Source organism: Leuresthes tenuis, unplaced genomic scaffold (genome assembly GCF_036924035.1).
Source record: "Leuresthes tenuis unplaced genomic scaffold, fLeuTen1.0.hap1 SCAF_20, whole genome shotgun sequence".
Lineage (NCBI taxonomy): Eukaryota > Metazoa > Chordata > Actinopteri > Atheriniformes > Atherinopsidae > Leuresthes > Leuresthes tenuis.
In genome coordinates, this window is record NW_027325374.1 from 2589787 (window position 1) to 2604308 (window position 14522).

The 14522-nt window shown below is 42.4% G+C and overlaps 2 protein-coding genes and 1 long non-coding RNA gene across 3 annotated transcripts; all 3 read left to right on the plus strand.

Annotated features, from left to right (window-relative positions):
* The first annotated feature begins 578 nt into the window (after positions 1-578).
* On the plus strand, positions 579-5696 carry LOC140278541 (uncharacterized). Its single transcript, XR_011909201.1, has 2 exons — positions 579-771; positions 2775-5696. It is a non-coding gene; the product is annotated as an uncharacterized lncRNA (long non-coding RNA).
* Positions 5697-5784: 88 nt separating this feature from the next.
* oxld1 (oxidoreductase-like domain containing 1) lies at positions 5785-8192 on the plus strand. The gene is made up of 2 exons (XM_072373571.1): positions 5785-6109; positions 7219-8192. The coding sequence occupies exons 1-2, from the start codon at positions 6059-6061 to the stop codon at positions 7543-7545; spliced, it is 378 nt and encodes a 125-aa protein (XP_072229672.1). The 5' UTR covers positions 5785-6058; the 3' UTR covers positions 7546-8192.
* A 3185-nt stretch (positions 8193-11377) lies between these two features.
* On the plus strand, positions 11378-14246 carry pde6gb (phosphodiesterase 6G, cGMP-specific, rod, gamma, paralog b). The gene is made up of 4 exons (XM_072373572.1): positions 11378-11449; positions 12537-12755; positions 12845-12885; positions 12968-14246. Exons 2-4 carry the CDS (start codon positions 12610-12612, stop codon positions 13042-13044), a joined length of 264 nt encoding a protein of 87 aa, XP_072229673.1. The 5' UTR covers positions 11378-11449; positions 12537-12609; the 3' UTR covers positions 13045-14246.
* The last annotated feature ends 276 nt before the right edge of the window (positions 14247-14522 follow it).

Genomic DNA, 14522 nt, shown 5'->3' on the forward strand with positions numbered 1-14522 from the left:
TGTTTCTGATTAGCGTCTGATCGGCCAGTGCCCCCACCTGACAGAAACATTCCCCGTTACTCAACCATTGCAGACCTTCATGAGCAAAGAAATAAATGATTTACCTGCAGGGTAAACACACAGTCCAGTCACCAACACTGTGGTCAGAAGGTCAGTCCAAACATTCACGTTCAAGCTGCATGAGACACACAGATGGGACTGACCTGCAAAAACAGCAGCTTTTGTTTAAGGCTGGACTGAAAATCACACCTTACGGCGTGATGAGTCTTCTTAACTGATGATTTCTGAGAACAAATTAATCTAACAGACATGATCACCAGTTCTTGGCCACTCAAAGGTCCCTTTTACTGATTTTCTGTTGTTTTTTGTGGACGAAATGACCAAAAAACATGAAAAAGATCATAACTTTTGTTCATAGTTGTGTTCATGAACTCAGAAAAGGAAAAAAAGGGAAAAAATAAAATAAAAGTTGTGGAATCCGAGGCGCCGCCATGCCGTGATGTCATCAGTGACGTCACCACATGAAAATTCGGGTGATTAAATTGAGTCCCTTTCATAAACTTTGGGTCCCAGTTTGACTTTATCTCTGAGCGTTTTTAAGCTGCAGCCTTCTGAACTTTACATGGTGGGCTCGTGTTCCTGGGAGCGGTTCCTGGAGCTCCTCCCCGCTGGTTCGGGTTTAAGTCGCTTCCTCTGATGACTCCACCTTGGTACCGAGTCGCCCTCGGAGGAAAAAGCTTTTGGTCGTTACAATCATCGGCTGCCAGGCATGTGCGAACATACAGCAGCAACATGATGAATAGCAAATAACAGCTAATTTAGCCCGAGAAATAAAGGAAAGTTCATGCTCTGAATATTTATCTGGTTAACTGGTTAAATCTCAGCTTCTCTTCTGTAAATAACTCATTTAACTCAGATTATTAACAGTCAGAGATCAGAGCCTGAATATGAGATATTTTTCTTATTGTTACAACCTGAATTAAGTAACGTTTATCTTCTGTAAGTAAAATTCAAAACGTCATGAAAGTGTGTTTTTGATCATTTGCACTTTCTTTGTGGTCATTATTTGTCTCTTTGCTTCAGTTTCTCTTCATTTTCTTCATTCTCTTCATTCACATTTTAACATTCTGAGTTTATCGCACATCTTTGTGTATATTTTTACTACTTAGTTTCTATTTTTTGCCACTTTGCATCTGTTTTTGTCACTTCTATATATATTTTTGGTCACTTTGCCTTTATGTTTATTCACTTTACATCTGGCCCTTTATGTATCTTTATGTATTTTTTATCCCTTTTTGTAAATTTTCATTCTTTTATGTCTCTTTTTCAGAACTTAAAGTGTCTTTATTGTCACTTTATGTCTCTTTGCAGTCCTTTTATGTAACTTTTTGTCACCTTGTGCCTTTTTTTTATAATTTTTCATTGAACATCTTTTTAATGTCCCTTTATCAGTCTTTTATGTGACTTTATCAATTATCTTTGTCACTTTGCATCAATTTTTCTCACCGTTTCTCACTACTTTACATTTGTTTTTGTCACTTTGTGCCTATTTCCGTTACTTTATTTCTTTATTTTTTGTCGTTTTCCATCTTTTTTTTGCCACTTTGTGTCTATTTTTTTCCACTTTGCATTTAACTTTATATATCCTTTTTGTCACCTTGCGTCTATTTTTGTCATTTTGTCTATATTTTGTCACTTAACATCTGTTTTTTGTCGCTTTGCATCTCGTTGTTGTTACCTCATGTCTATAAATCTCAGCTAAAGTTCAGATCTTTTTTGTTTTTGAGTCTTGTTTCCTGCTTCCTCTCGTACACAAACGAGTTCCTGCCAGTCGTTCCAGGTGTGTCACTCACTTGTCACTTCATGGAAGTGGCGTGGCTGCTCAGGCCCGCTGGTGATCGAACAGTGTGGTCTTTGTGCGCTCAGGACAAAGCCGGCGCTGTGAGTCAGTCAGGAGGACCCTGAAGGAGGACACCTGAGCACTGAAACACCTCCCTGCTACCTTTTAAACCGCAGACACTGAACTGCAGGGACGCTCCTGTCAGCTTCCTGTATCATTTTAATCAGAGGTGAAGTGCGTGCAGCCAAACAGAAAACAACTTGGCGCCACTTTTCAGAGGCTGTCCATCCAGATTGTTGACACAGCTGCAGTAAGGAAATATTTCATTCAGGCTCCACTGTGACGTCAGAGCTGCTTTACATGAGCCCGGATAACAGAAAGTGCTCAGAGAAAAGAGAAAACAGGGACATTTTCCCATGTTTAGGATCAGAAAGAGAAGGAATGACTGTCAACACTGGTGAATTCTTGAATTTTGATCTTTGTTTAGCTGAATGCCTGGAAAGTCATTCCCATACATAGCAGGACAGCACAGTGCGCTGAATGTGCAACAGGCTGTTAGGAATGCCTTATGTGCAGTCAGGCCTGCAGCAGGATTATTGGTGATGAGGATAATCCTGCAGCCAGAGCAAAGCTGGGAGCGTTTTATGTCCCAGCGTTTCCCAGATCCCTGAAACTGAAGCCAGAAGCTCCAATAAAACACTCCCATTTGACTCTTTCTTTTTCATAATCTTAGTAACAACACATCTTTCCAGAAACATCTCCCAGCGCCTCCAGGAATTCCCTCAGCGACCCTGGGAGTCCTCCGTCTGCACTGTGGGTCATGTGAAACCTTTCAGAAGTAACAGGCTGAATTAAAAATAGTCTTCCTCCCTTGAGCTTCTTTTCTTGAGGTATTTGTCATGTGCCTGACTAAATCTGTGTTTTCCTCAGTCAGGGAGCGCGGGGCCCCTCAGGAAACGCCTGCCGGAGGTACAGCGGCGCCCCAAAGGAAAGGTTGTGGAGGGAAACTGAATCCGGGAGCGGCCTTGGATGGTGGAGGTGGCGAGCTGTTTGTGAGGCGAAGCTGGCTGGTGGCCATCTTGGAGAAAATGGACCCTCGGCTCACATGCCTGACATACCGACGAGATTCTCACAAGCTGACAACAAACGCTGCCGGAGCCTCGTCTCTATGACTGAAAAGAATCCAGCTTTGTGTGGTGATGTGGGGTGAAATGAACAACCTCTGATTTAACTTTCTGTGATCATTTCAACATGTTTTCCCGGACAGACCACCCTCAGTCAGGGGGGCAGGTGGTTGGTTTGAGTCTCTTAAGCTGTCCTGTTCCTGTTTTTGGGATCACTTTATATCTGTCTGAGGTTGTCTTTGGGATCACTTTATATCTGTCTGAGGTTGTCTTTGGGATCACTTTATATCTGTCTGAGGTTGTCTTTGGGATCACTTTATATCTGTCTGAGGTTGTCTTTGGGATCACTTTATATCTGTCTGAGGTTGTCTTTGGGATCACTTTATATCTGTCTGAGGTTGTCTTTGGGATCACTTTATATCTGTCTGAGGTTGTCTTTGGGATCACTTTATATCTGTCTGAGGTTGTCTTTGGGATCACTTTCAGTATTTTGTGTGTTTCTAATGTGTCTTTCAAGGGGTTTTATGTCATAATCAGCACATTCACACCAACACTGAATGAAATACTGACGTTCACCGTCTCTAAAGCATCTATATTAATGTCAGTTTAATGAAAATGTATTCTGGTCGTCTTGTATTAGCGGTGAAACGTGAACCTTTTGCTCCACATCGTCATAACAAACCTCTGTGGGATCAGCTGTGTTGACCTGAAGCTGTAAGACCGAATCATTGTTTCTTTTCAGTGATTGTTTGCCCTTGTTTCAGGAAGAACACCAGCAGCGTTTAAAGTGAGTTTGCCTTTAAAGTTGTGAGTTTTTGAAGCGCGTGACTCCTCTCCTCTGGATAGTGTGTCCCCGGGGGACCTGTGAGGAGACAACATGGCCCATCGCACACCTGGCATCTCACACTGATGCCGAGCGGCTGCTGTGTTTCCATACCACGTTACCATGGATGTGAACAGCAAACACTGAGGTCTGTGGGGAAGTCTGCACACTCCACACACCTCCTCATGCATCACTGAAGGGGTCAAACACTTTAGAAAGTGTCATTAAACCAGAGTCACACAAAGAAGAACCACATCAGAGGAGGCCGGGCTGTTTCCCCAAATCTGCTTTGGTGCCTCTGAAGTTTATTCATCATTTAACCAAATCTGGGTCAGTGAAAACAGAACAGGTTCTGCTGATGTTATGCAACTAAAACATGACTCCAGCTTCAGTGCAAGTGTAAAACACAGCGTCCTGAATCAGAAGTGGGAACACCTGGTCTCAAGTCTTTGGTCCAATTTTTGAGCCACATGATTTCGAAGCTGTGATCATTCTTGTTATCTCTGTCACTCTAGTGTTATTCTGTCTGTTACTGATCAGTTTGTCTCTCCTTTCTGTTATTTTTTCACTATTTTTTGAGTAATTGTATGTTTTGTTGTCTTTGTTTTGAGTCTGTGAGTTAAAGCAACACTAGATAAGTTTGTGAACCTTAAAACTAAATACGTCTGACTCATCCAGAAGTACACTAACAGCCTGAAACTGTCCTGGAGTACCGCAGTTATCGCAAAACAATGACCTGCTGCAGGACTCGCTGCACAGTTTTCTAAATGTTTGTGTTGGGATCGTGTAAAAAGCAGGCTGCAGTCCGAGTGAAGCCAGAAGTCTCCGGGGTTAAAGTCAGACTGGACTCGACGTCCACATCTCTGTCCTCTGCAGCAACTTTACTGCATTTAACAAAGTACTGAATGCATTTTCAGGTCAAAAGGACAAAAAATGTTTGAATAAATCACATTTGTGTTGGCATGACTCATAAAGATACAATAGTTATGTAGAGGAGAAACACACCGGGATGGAATTATTAATTAACTTAAAGTGCTTGTGACAGAAATAGAAAGAAGGATATTTCCTACATGAAGGACAGGTGGACCCGCTGATGACTTTTACAACAGAAAGTAGGATGAATGCAGCAAAAGAAAGGCTGATATTGCTTTTATACGCTCATCATGGGTGTGTTTTCCACACAGGCTGTTGATCTGAAGGATTTGACTGACTATAAAGAGACTTTCGTGACTCGTTCGTCTTCTGAACCTCTAACATACCACCTGTTTTCATCTTCAGCACACAAGACCATTTGACATAAAACAGGAAAATCCATGCTTGATGGTGTTTGTTTAAACTGAAACTGAACAGACAATTGTGAGGATTTAGTGCACAATGCATTTAAAGGGCAAAGCAAACACAGAGCAGAGAGGCTCTCATCAAAGTGTTGATCTGTGCAGCTGAATAGAAGCTGTCTGCTCGGCCTCAGCAGCTGATGACATGGCCCTGAGTCGGCACATGCAATCTGTTCATCCAGCTCCCTGTAATCACCTGCACCTGTTAGGATCTGTATGACAGAAAATAAACATGAACCCAGGTTACAATGATTTCTTTCTTACTCCTGACAAAAAAAACATATTTAAAGTGTTTTCTATATGTAAGATGACCTCCTGTTAGTTATATTTTACATAAATAGATTGTTGTAGCATAACTGTGTTGCATTTAAGTGTTGTAGCAGCTCATGGCACTTTTAACTACCTCCATTTGAGTAGTTTCCTTCTGATTTTACATTATTAAGGATTATTGATATGAATCATATTTGTATACATTATTTTGTATTGTAAAATTGTTTTTAAAAACGTTAATATATTAGTAATGTAATATTTTGATCCTTTAATACCACCAATATATTTGAGAAGCGACAACTTTCTATTTGTTTCCTTTCTGGTTCTTTTTAGGAAAAAGGTGAAATGCTGACACCTGGTGGTGTAAACCTGGAAATGTGGCTATATTTTTTTAAAGCCCGCCCCAAATCATACCTTTTCTATTGGTTCAAAGTTTGGCATATCTGAATCTGATTGGTTGCATTCTTTTCTGACGACCAATCAAAAACGTTGTTTACATCTATACGTAAAGGGTAAATTTGGAGAAGAAGAAGCGACGCAGCTAGCCTTTAAAACATGTGAGACGGTGGATTTTATGATCCGACAAGAGAACAACTTTCAGAAATCCTCATTTAAACAGGGACTGAATCTTTGAGAGACATAACCGTGCGTCCTGTCCGCTCCTGTGATGCTGTGTCTGGGTGTTGAAGCCGCGAGGTCGTCGGTTTCTCTACAAAAGGTCGGTGGCTAAGCTAACGGTCAGGCTAATTAGCCTAGCTTAACCTTCTGTATTTACTCCCGTGACTGAATGTTTGTGGTATAATTATGTAATATTTCTATTTCTATTAGGTGTAAGAGGTTTTTAATGTTGTTTTACAACGAGCTACACAAACTGATTTTAACCCTCGTAGACTCAGATATACAAACCACAATAAGTCTGTGAGGATTAGAGACAAGTATTTCTTCAGTAATCTCGTGTCTTAAAACTAATTTACAGTAACTAGGATCAGAATTGGAAGATTTAATGGATTGGCTTATTGTTTTATCTGATTTTAAAACAAAATGAGAGAAAACAGCCAAAGAGTTTCAGATTAAAATCAAAAGATTTGCAGCTTTACTGCGAGAGAGTTCACTTTAAATGGAATCTGTTAGTAGTTTTGGTGGTAAAATATCACCACAACACGTTAATTTATTTCACTGGTTATTTAAGGAAGAGAATCTGATGGTGAGGTGGTGTTTGATTTCAGACACTCTGTGTCTTCTGGACTTGATGAACATAAAAACTGTTTGTAAATGTTTTAAATGTTAAATCAGCCTGAACAGTTTCCCCTCACGTGATGCCAGCGGAATCTTTTTCTAATTTAACACATTATTCATCAGATTTCTGTTAAATTCAGATGTTCCTTTTATGTGTTCAGCTCTGTTGATAAAGCTCACGCCTGTTTTGAGTTTTAAAAAGATTTATGGCTCAAAACTGATCAGTTTATTATTCATAAATGAGAATCCAAAGGCAAGTCCTTCTCCTGGCTCAGATTAACTCATCTTTGTTCGTGAATATTGTGAATTTAGACAGTTTTTGCAGGGATCGTAGATTAGGATTTCACCTAATTTAGCATTGTGGGATCTGTAGGATCCCAGCTGGTTCTGCAGCTCTATGAAGAACTTTACTCCCCTCATTATTCAGCTCATAAACCTGCTCCTACATGTGATAAAAAGGTGCAACACCTGAGTGAAGCGTCGGGTGGAGAAGCTGTGAGGTCACAGCCGGGGTGTCCTGGTTCTGAAATGTGAGGATGGAGTTTTGGTGCTTTTTGGACTTTAAACCTGGACTGGCTTTGTGTTTTCCAGCTTTGCGTCCGTTCCCTGTTGCTGATGAGGCGCCATCGGGCGTGTCCTCTGCAGCCGTGGAGGAGTTCTGGATCTGCGGGACCAGAACCGCCTGCTCCTCCCGACTCTAACTCTAACTGGTCCCCCGATCAGGGCCCCCCGCCGGCCCCCACCCACTGCTGCATGAGCGGCTGCCATAACTGCGTGTGGATCGAGCACGCCGAGCAGCTGCTGGCGTTCTACAGCGACGGAGGCGACCGAGCGCTCGCCGCCATCGAGGAGAACGTCCTCGATGAGAACCTTAAAACTTACCTGAAGATGGAGATCAGACTCCTGAAGAAGGTGTGAGGCTCCAGCGTTAAAAGCAAACTCTGCTCAGCTCCACCCAGAGGTTGGTGTTCGTGGGTGGAGGTTAGTTCAGAACTGACACGGCGAGGAGTTTTAAAGCCCGTTGAGACTTTCCTGCGAAAGCTTTTGATCTTAAAAGTAACTCACAACTTTCCACGTTTCGGGGATACTTGAACTGTTTCGTCTGTTGATCAACCCGACCGCCACGAGCCGTTCGACCCGCTTAAAATCACAGAAAACACGTCTGAAGGTGTGACGAGTCGCTATGAAACCGAGGAAGGCGAGTTTTCCTGGAGAACCGGGCTCAGAAATGCTGCTGCACAGTTCTGCTAAATGTCTGAGTAGAACTCATCATCATCGTACAACATGACGAACCGTAGATGTGATCAACGAGTTTTCCTCTGATTTCCAGCTGCATTTCATGGAAAAACATAGAAGTTAGTCAGGATGATCTCAGAGGAGCGATGACAATCAGCTGCACTTTACAGGAAAACCTCCTTTCTGCATCATTAGTTCAGACTAAAGTCACAGTTGCACTTTTTTTAAAATCTGTGTTGATGTTTGATTGATATTTATTGAAACTTCTTCTCGTTTATTTAAATTCTTTGTTTGAGATTTTACTTGTTGAATAAATGTTTCTTCTGTTGAAATCACAACACTTTATTCTTCCTCTCTGAACCACTGCAGCCACACACGAGTGTTTTAATATCTTTCAGAAACCCCGAATAAAAGTGGGACCTCAGGCCTCACATTTAAGTGTGCAGGAACGCGGGGCGTCCACCAGGGGGCGCCACGTGTCCAACAAACTCAGCCAGTTACACTTTTTATGAAAGGATGAGACGTGGACAGAGAAGCTGAACTTTTCAACAGTCTGTAAAGTTTGTTTCTGTTTCCAAATCTCTGATGGGCTTCAGGCTCGCTGCATTATTGACGCCCTTCATTGACCCCCCCCAACACATCCTCACATGAACAAACTATAATAAGAAGATTTTATGTACCTGATGTGTTAATAATGTATTACATTTACATCACAGTGTCCCACACGGTTTTCTGTTTAAACTGAACAACTTTAGAAAATGATTCTTTCTATATTTTACTCATAAGTTCTCTCATGGCAGAGAGCAGATGAACCACCTGCGTTAGCTGGATTTAGCTCGGTTCACCTGCTCGTCGTCTTCCAGAAAGGAACCAGGTTTTAACCCGGTTAAAACTTTAACCTGGACGTGTTACCATGGAGATAACGGGCCTGTGGCGGCCAAGTGTTCATAGTGGCGTCACTTCTTGATCCTCTGATGGCGGTGGACCGTTCTTCCTCTAATCGGGAACATGAGCCGTTTTACCCAACAACACATCATGATAATAAATAAATAAATAAATCTTTCCTTTAATTTCCCTCCATCTTCGTTTTTCAATAAATGCGTTTCTCACATTTCTTTGAACTTTATCTCGAATCTTTCAGGGCTGCTGTGAAGACTCAGAGGGATGCTCAGCTGCTGCTTTTAGGATAATTAATCTTTAAATGTTGATCCAGAATCGGATGAGAAGCGAAACACGAAGCAGAGACCAGATCAGATGTTTCTTAAAGCTTTGATGGAAGCATGTTGCATCACTTCTTTTGGCACATGTTGTTTTTGTGTTGTTGCCTGATTCTTCCTGGATGTTGTAGAAGGTTTACGTCACAACTGGATCGGATTGTCGGCTAGTGGTGCCAAAACCACGCTTAAGACAACCCAGACTCGTTTTGTATGGTGGAACGGCCAATCAGAGCAAAGGCATCCCTAAACTGTTGCCCCAGCTCTTCAGAGAGCATCTCCTTCCCTCTGTTTCCCTCTATAGCTGCTCTCTGTCTCCTCTGACAGAGCCTGACTGATGGTTTTCCTTCTATGTAGCTTATTGTTAGCTTATTGTTAGCTTATTGTTAGCTGTGATGTTGTATCCTCATTTGTAAGTTGCTTTGGATAAAAGCCAAATACGTAAATATAAGCCGTAAACCCATCTGAGAGCTGGTGCTGGATTATTGCCGTCATTTCTGCAGAAAATCCCACTGATGTGTGAAAGATTTCTGCAGGACGGAGGATTGAGGGCTGTTTCCTGAAGCCGATGGTGAGATAATTTCATGAAATGAAGATAAAGAAGGGGCTGGACCTTTCAGGAAGCTTCCTGTTGCATCTATAATCTGCACGAACATAATCTAATCTGTGTTCTCTCATCCTGCATCACATTATCTGAGATCACTGGTTTAATTAGCTTTGTACTGATGACACAGACACTACATGTGCAAATAGTTACTATATATGATGGATTCATCCCTCCATAAGACCTGTTGCCACTGATTTTCAGTCCACTTCTTGTGTCATTTGGCACAGCTCAGCCTTTTCTCCCTGTTTCCCTTCCTTAAGAACGGCTTCTTGACAGCCACCCTTCCATGGAGACCATTTCTGATGAGGCTTGGGCCAACAGTAGATGGATCAGCTGAAGGTCCAGATGCATCTCTCAGGTCCTGTCAGGTCACAGCTGGATTTTTTCCTCTTTCTTAAGGACATCACTTTCAGATCCTGTTCATCTGCTGTAGATAGTTTTTTAGGCCTGACACTTCTTCTTTTGTCCTCCACTTGTCCAGTTTCCTCAAATGTTTTAAGGACACACTGCACACCATGCTGAGATATGCCAAGTTTTCAGCTAATAGCTCTTTGGGAATCACCTTGTTGCTGCAGAAATCCTGTTTTCTGTCTGTCAAACTGTGTTTTCTTTGCTGTTTTTCATAGATGCAGCTAAAGAAATGGGAAGTACATAAAATACCAAAAACAACAGCATTGTAACTGAATTCTTCAGGTATTATTTGAAGTTCACTGTCAAATTTTTAACCATGGATGAATCTGTTGAACATTTAGTTGATTAACCAATAAGAAGTTTGGTTTGGTTGAACCTTTAAAGTGTAAATCTTTTAGCTAACGTAACATTACTGAACTAACGGCTGCACATGAGTGAGTTAAAATGTAAAAACTTGGGCTCAATGGATCAGAGACACAAGATGTTGAATCACTAAACCAGAAAGAGATTTCACAGGATAACATATGCTACCAGGAGGCCTGTCAGATAGGAGAAGATTATATTGGACTGGGACATTTCTGTGTTATAGAAACACGTCACCGTGCAGCAGAAATAAAGATTTATCCTTAATATACAGCTGGTGTCATTTAGAAATGATGCAGTTTTAACAACATTCAAACATTTTCATCCTCAGAACCAGAAATTCAGCTACATTTGGGCTCAAAAACAATTCTACATTCACATTTCTACTTATTTATGTCCACAGAGATACTTTCACAGAGGCTTTAATGCAGTTAGATGGACTGGTGATGAGGTCATGTCCTCTTTTTCTGATATTGTTCCCCCTAAAAAATGCAAACCATGCATTTAACTGCAGCATGATAAATGTACAGAGGGTGGAGGCATGTAGCCGCAGCCGGAGGATTATTCAGCACCTTCAGGTTGGTGTTCTGGCTCAGCTCCTCTTCCTGGTGAAGCTCTCACTGGATGGATTTAAATTCATGCTTTTTATTCAATAAAATGGGTGAAAAGTTCTCAGTTTGGTGAGTAAACAGCACAATGTTTCCCTCTGAGATGCAGCAGCTTCACTACAGATTGGCATGAGAGTAAAACACAAACTTTTATTGAGAATAAAACAGTTTTGTAGGTTTTGACTCGCAGTTTAAGCTGAACCCAAAGATGTGAAGTGTTGCCATCAGAGTTGGGAGGCGGCGCCTTCGTAATCTCCCTCAGGACTCGGCGTATAAAAGGGGCCGTAAGCCAGGGCTGACCGTCACAGCAAGCCTAGCATAGAAGTCCACTCATCTGCTGGAAAGAGCCTCCAGTCGTCTGGCTGTTCCTCACCAAGCAGCCGGTGAGTAGATCCACATCACAGACCCTGCTGTTCTGCAGCTGCAGAGAACTTCCAGTCAGGTAGATCCAGGCTGGGTACAGGTCAGAGATTTTAAAATGAGGGAGTTCGTGTAAATCTGCTACAACTTGGGATTTTCAAAGAGGAAGCTGAGCAGATATTCTTTGTTGGTGCCTTATTTGGCTGTGAGTTCATCTATCAGCTTCGTTTTCTTAAGGATTCAAGCTGTGTGTTTTTTGCTCAGTTTTTAACATTAAAACAAACTTTTGCCTTTCTTTAAAAAATGTTTCTTTCTACTAAACCATTTAAAACCATTTTAAATGTTTTCTCTACAAACAGCTGTGGACATTTTTTAGATTATGATAGAAATTAGCTAAAAAGGAGAAAAAACATGGATGCTCAGCTTCCTGAACTGCAAATAATCTCCTAAAGCTGTAAAATAAAACGTGCACCTACTTTTCAGTTTGCACAATCTAAATTCTAGAGATTTTGAGACTTTTTCATGTAAAATTGCTTCAATTCTGGAAGTGAAGGAACGTTTTTGACTACGAGTCTGACTCAAACAGCCACACGCTGCATATTTAGTGACTTTCACTTCAATAATGAACTTTTTGAGATGGCTCAAATCTACACCTCCCTGTTGGTATCAGCATTTCGGGTTAAGACCTGCTGGGGACGGTGGGTCATTATCGCAGGGTCACAGTGAGCGGATTGATCATTTAGACCCTCAGTGCGGCGCTCAGCACTTCTGCCGTGTCGTCCTTCATCTAACAAGATTACACGAGCGCAATCGGCTTGAAACAGAGAGGGTGAGGACTCATCAACTTGAGCCAGGGGATTATGGGAAATTGGGTCATCTTTAAAGGACGATCTGGAGTGCGGTCCACTCAGTTAAATGGGGGGGTTCGTCAGATCTGTAAGAGGATTGCAGGTGGGAATGTCAGATGGAGGTGACAGCTGCTGCGTGCAGGCATCAAATGAACGTCGTAGCAGAGCATCTTTGGTAAAACTTTGGGATTTGGGAGCAGCAGATGAGCAGCGGGGGGGTCTTTGTTCGCGCGCCCGTTTAACTGTTTTCTCTTTTGTTCAGATTTTATCACCACGACCACACTTCTGAGAGGTGTCTCTAAAGCCTACACACGCGTCACTTCTAACAGCTCAAAATGAATCTTGAGCCACCCAAACCTGAGATCAAGTCAGCCACCCGTGTCACCGGAGGCCCCGCCACCCCTCGCAAGGGCCCCCCCAAGTTTAAGCAGAGGCAGACTCGTCAGTTCAAGAGCAAGCCTCCAAAGAAGGGAATTCAGGGGTATGCCTACAATAAGCACCTTGTTTTCTCCTCAGAGTTTTTAGAATTTATAACCAGATACGGTGAGTAATCTGCGCTTTTCTCTGCAGCTTTGGTGATGATATCCCTGGCATGGAGGGCTTGGGCACAGGTGAGTTTCTGTTAGTTTGAAATATCCGTCTGTATGACTCGTAGGATCCACATCAAGCTCACATCTCTGCCTCCTTTCGCAGACATCACCGTCATCTGCCCATGGGAGGCCTTCAACCACCTGGAGCTGCACGAGCTGGCCCAGTACGGCATCATCTGAGCCTTCCCACATCTGCCTGCGGTGCCGCGAGGATGACGGGCCGTTCACCCCGGACCATCTGCCTCAGGCCCAGAGCTGGAACTGGAACTACTCCACACAAGAAATCCTACCGATAAACTGCAACAAACACAAAAAATGGAAAAAGAGAAAAAAAAGAAAGAAAAAAATCTGTTCTCTCTCTCCGGACTCTTCCTCTGACTGCAGCTCACACACAACATCTGCTCATGTTTAGGATCCGTCCAATTCTTCCTCACGTGGTAGATCTGCTCCGTCATTCCCTGAAAAACACACCCGCTCTCTTCTCTGTCGCTCTCTGCTGTCTTTCTCCTCCTTTTCTCTCCTTCTCTCGGACAAAACAAGAAACTTACGCAAGCAAGGCAGCCTCACAGTGAGTTTAAGTGACAGACCCGTGAGGTGGGTGGGCTCCCATCTCACGTGCCTCGGCGCCTCTTCGCCACCCCGGAGGCTTCCTCCGTCGGCGCCGATCGTATAAAATCCCAAACCTGAGTTCTGTAGAGAGCAGACACCAGCTTGCCATTGTTGAGCGTAACCTTTGAGTGGGACAAACACAAATCTTTTCCCTCTGTTTGCATCTTTAACTGCACCCGACGAAGCCAGAAAACATCCCATTCTCTGACGTTCTCTGGCATTTTAAGATGTTGGCGTCTGCTGGTAGTTGATGCGTGAAGTTTTGAAGTTTAGCCGAGACATTTGTCTTCATTTCACAGCACAGACTAAGAGTTAAAGCACTTTAAATTCAGCTCAGCCGATAATAAATGTCCAGAAAAGCTGAATTTCTTCAGCACAGCTGCCAGTGGTGTGTTTGTGGATCGTGTTAACAGTAGTATTTGTGTGTGATATCGGTGTAAATGTGTTGTATATTCATTTAATGCCAACCTCTGCTTCTTCCACTCGACACTGTTGTGTTTATTTGGTGTTTTGAAGCCCATTGTTGTAGCTCTTGTTTTTCTCATGTAGAGTTGTACATTTTCATTTTTCCATCATCTGCCATCCGTAGTTCAGCGAAACATCTGTATTTCATCTCCATCTTCTCTTTATCGACACCCCATCGAGCCTGACAGTTACTTTACTCCAGAAGACACGACGAGACGAGCCGATGAAGGAAGAGTCGCTCTGTAGTAGTCAAAGATGGCAGAGGGATGGATGTTTGAAGAAATGTACCAGTCTGATGAGACGTATAATGGAGCAATGTCCTCTCTACAGGATGATGGAAAAAAATAAAGCATAAAAAGTGTAAAATATAAATGAGGATTCGTTTATTCATTCCTACATATTGCACATTTAAAAGCAAACACTTTTAATTTAAAGACATCTGATTTTTTTTTAAATGCCACATGCCATTTCTTATATAATAAATACAGGAGAAATATTTCTGTTTAAGTAGTAGAAGCTCTTTATTTGTCCCAGTTTGGGCAATTATTGTGCAGTAGGAGTCCAACTCTCACACACACATTCAC

Coding starts and splice junctions, on each gene's coding strand:
- oxld1 (XM_072373571.1), top strand. CDS start 6,059: ATGCTGTGTCTGGGTGTTGAAGCCGCGAGGTCGTCGGTTTCTCTACAA. Junction 6,110..7,218: donor CGTCGGTTTCTCTACAAAAG/GTCGGTGGCTAA, acceptor TGTGTTTTCCAG/CTTTGCGTCCGTTCCCTGTT.
- pde6gb (XM_072373572.1), top strand. CDS start 12,610: ATGAATCTTGAGCCACCCAAACCTGAGATCAAGTCAGCCACCCGTGTC. Junction 12,756..12,844: donor CCAAAGAAGGGAATTCAGGG/GTATGCCTACAA, acceptor TTTTCTCTGCAG/CTTTGGTGATGATATCCCTG. Junction 12,886..12,967: donor CATGGAGGGCTTGGGCACAG/GTGAGTTTCTGT, acceptor CTCCTTTCGCAG/ACATCACCGTCATCTGCCCA.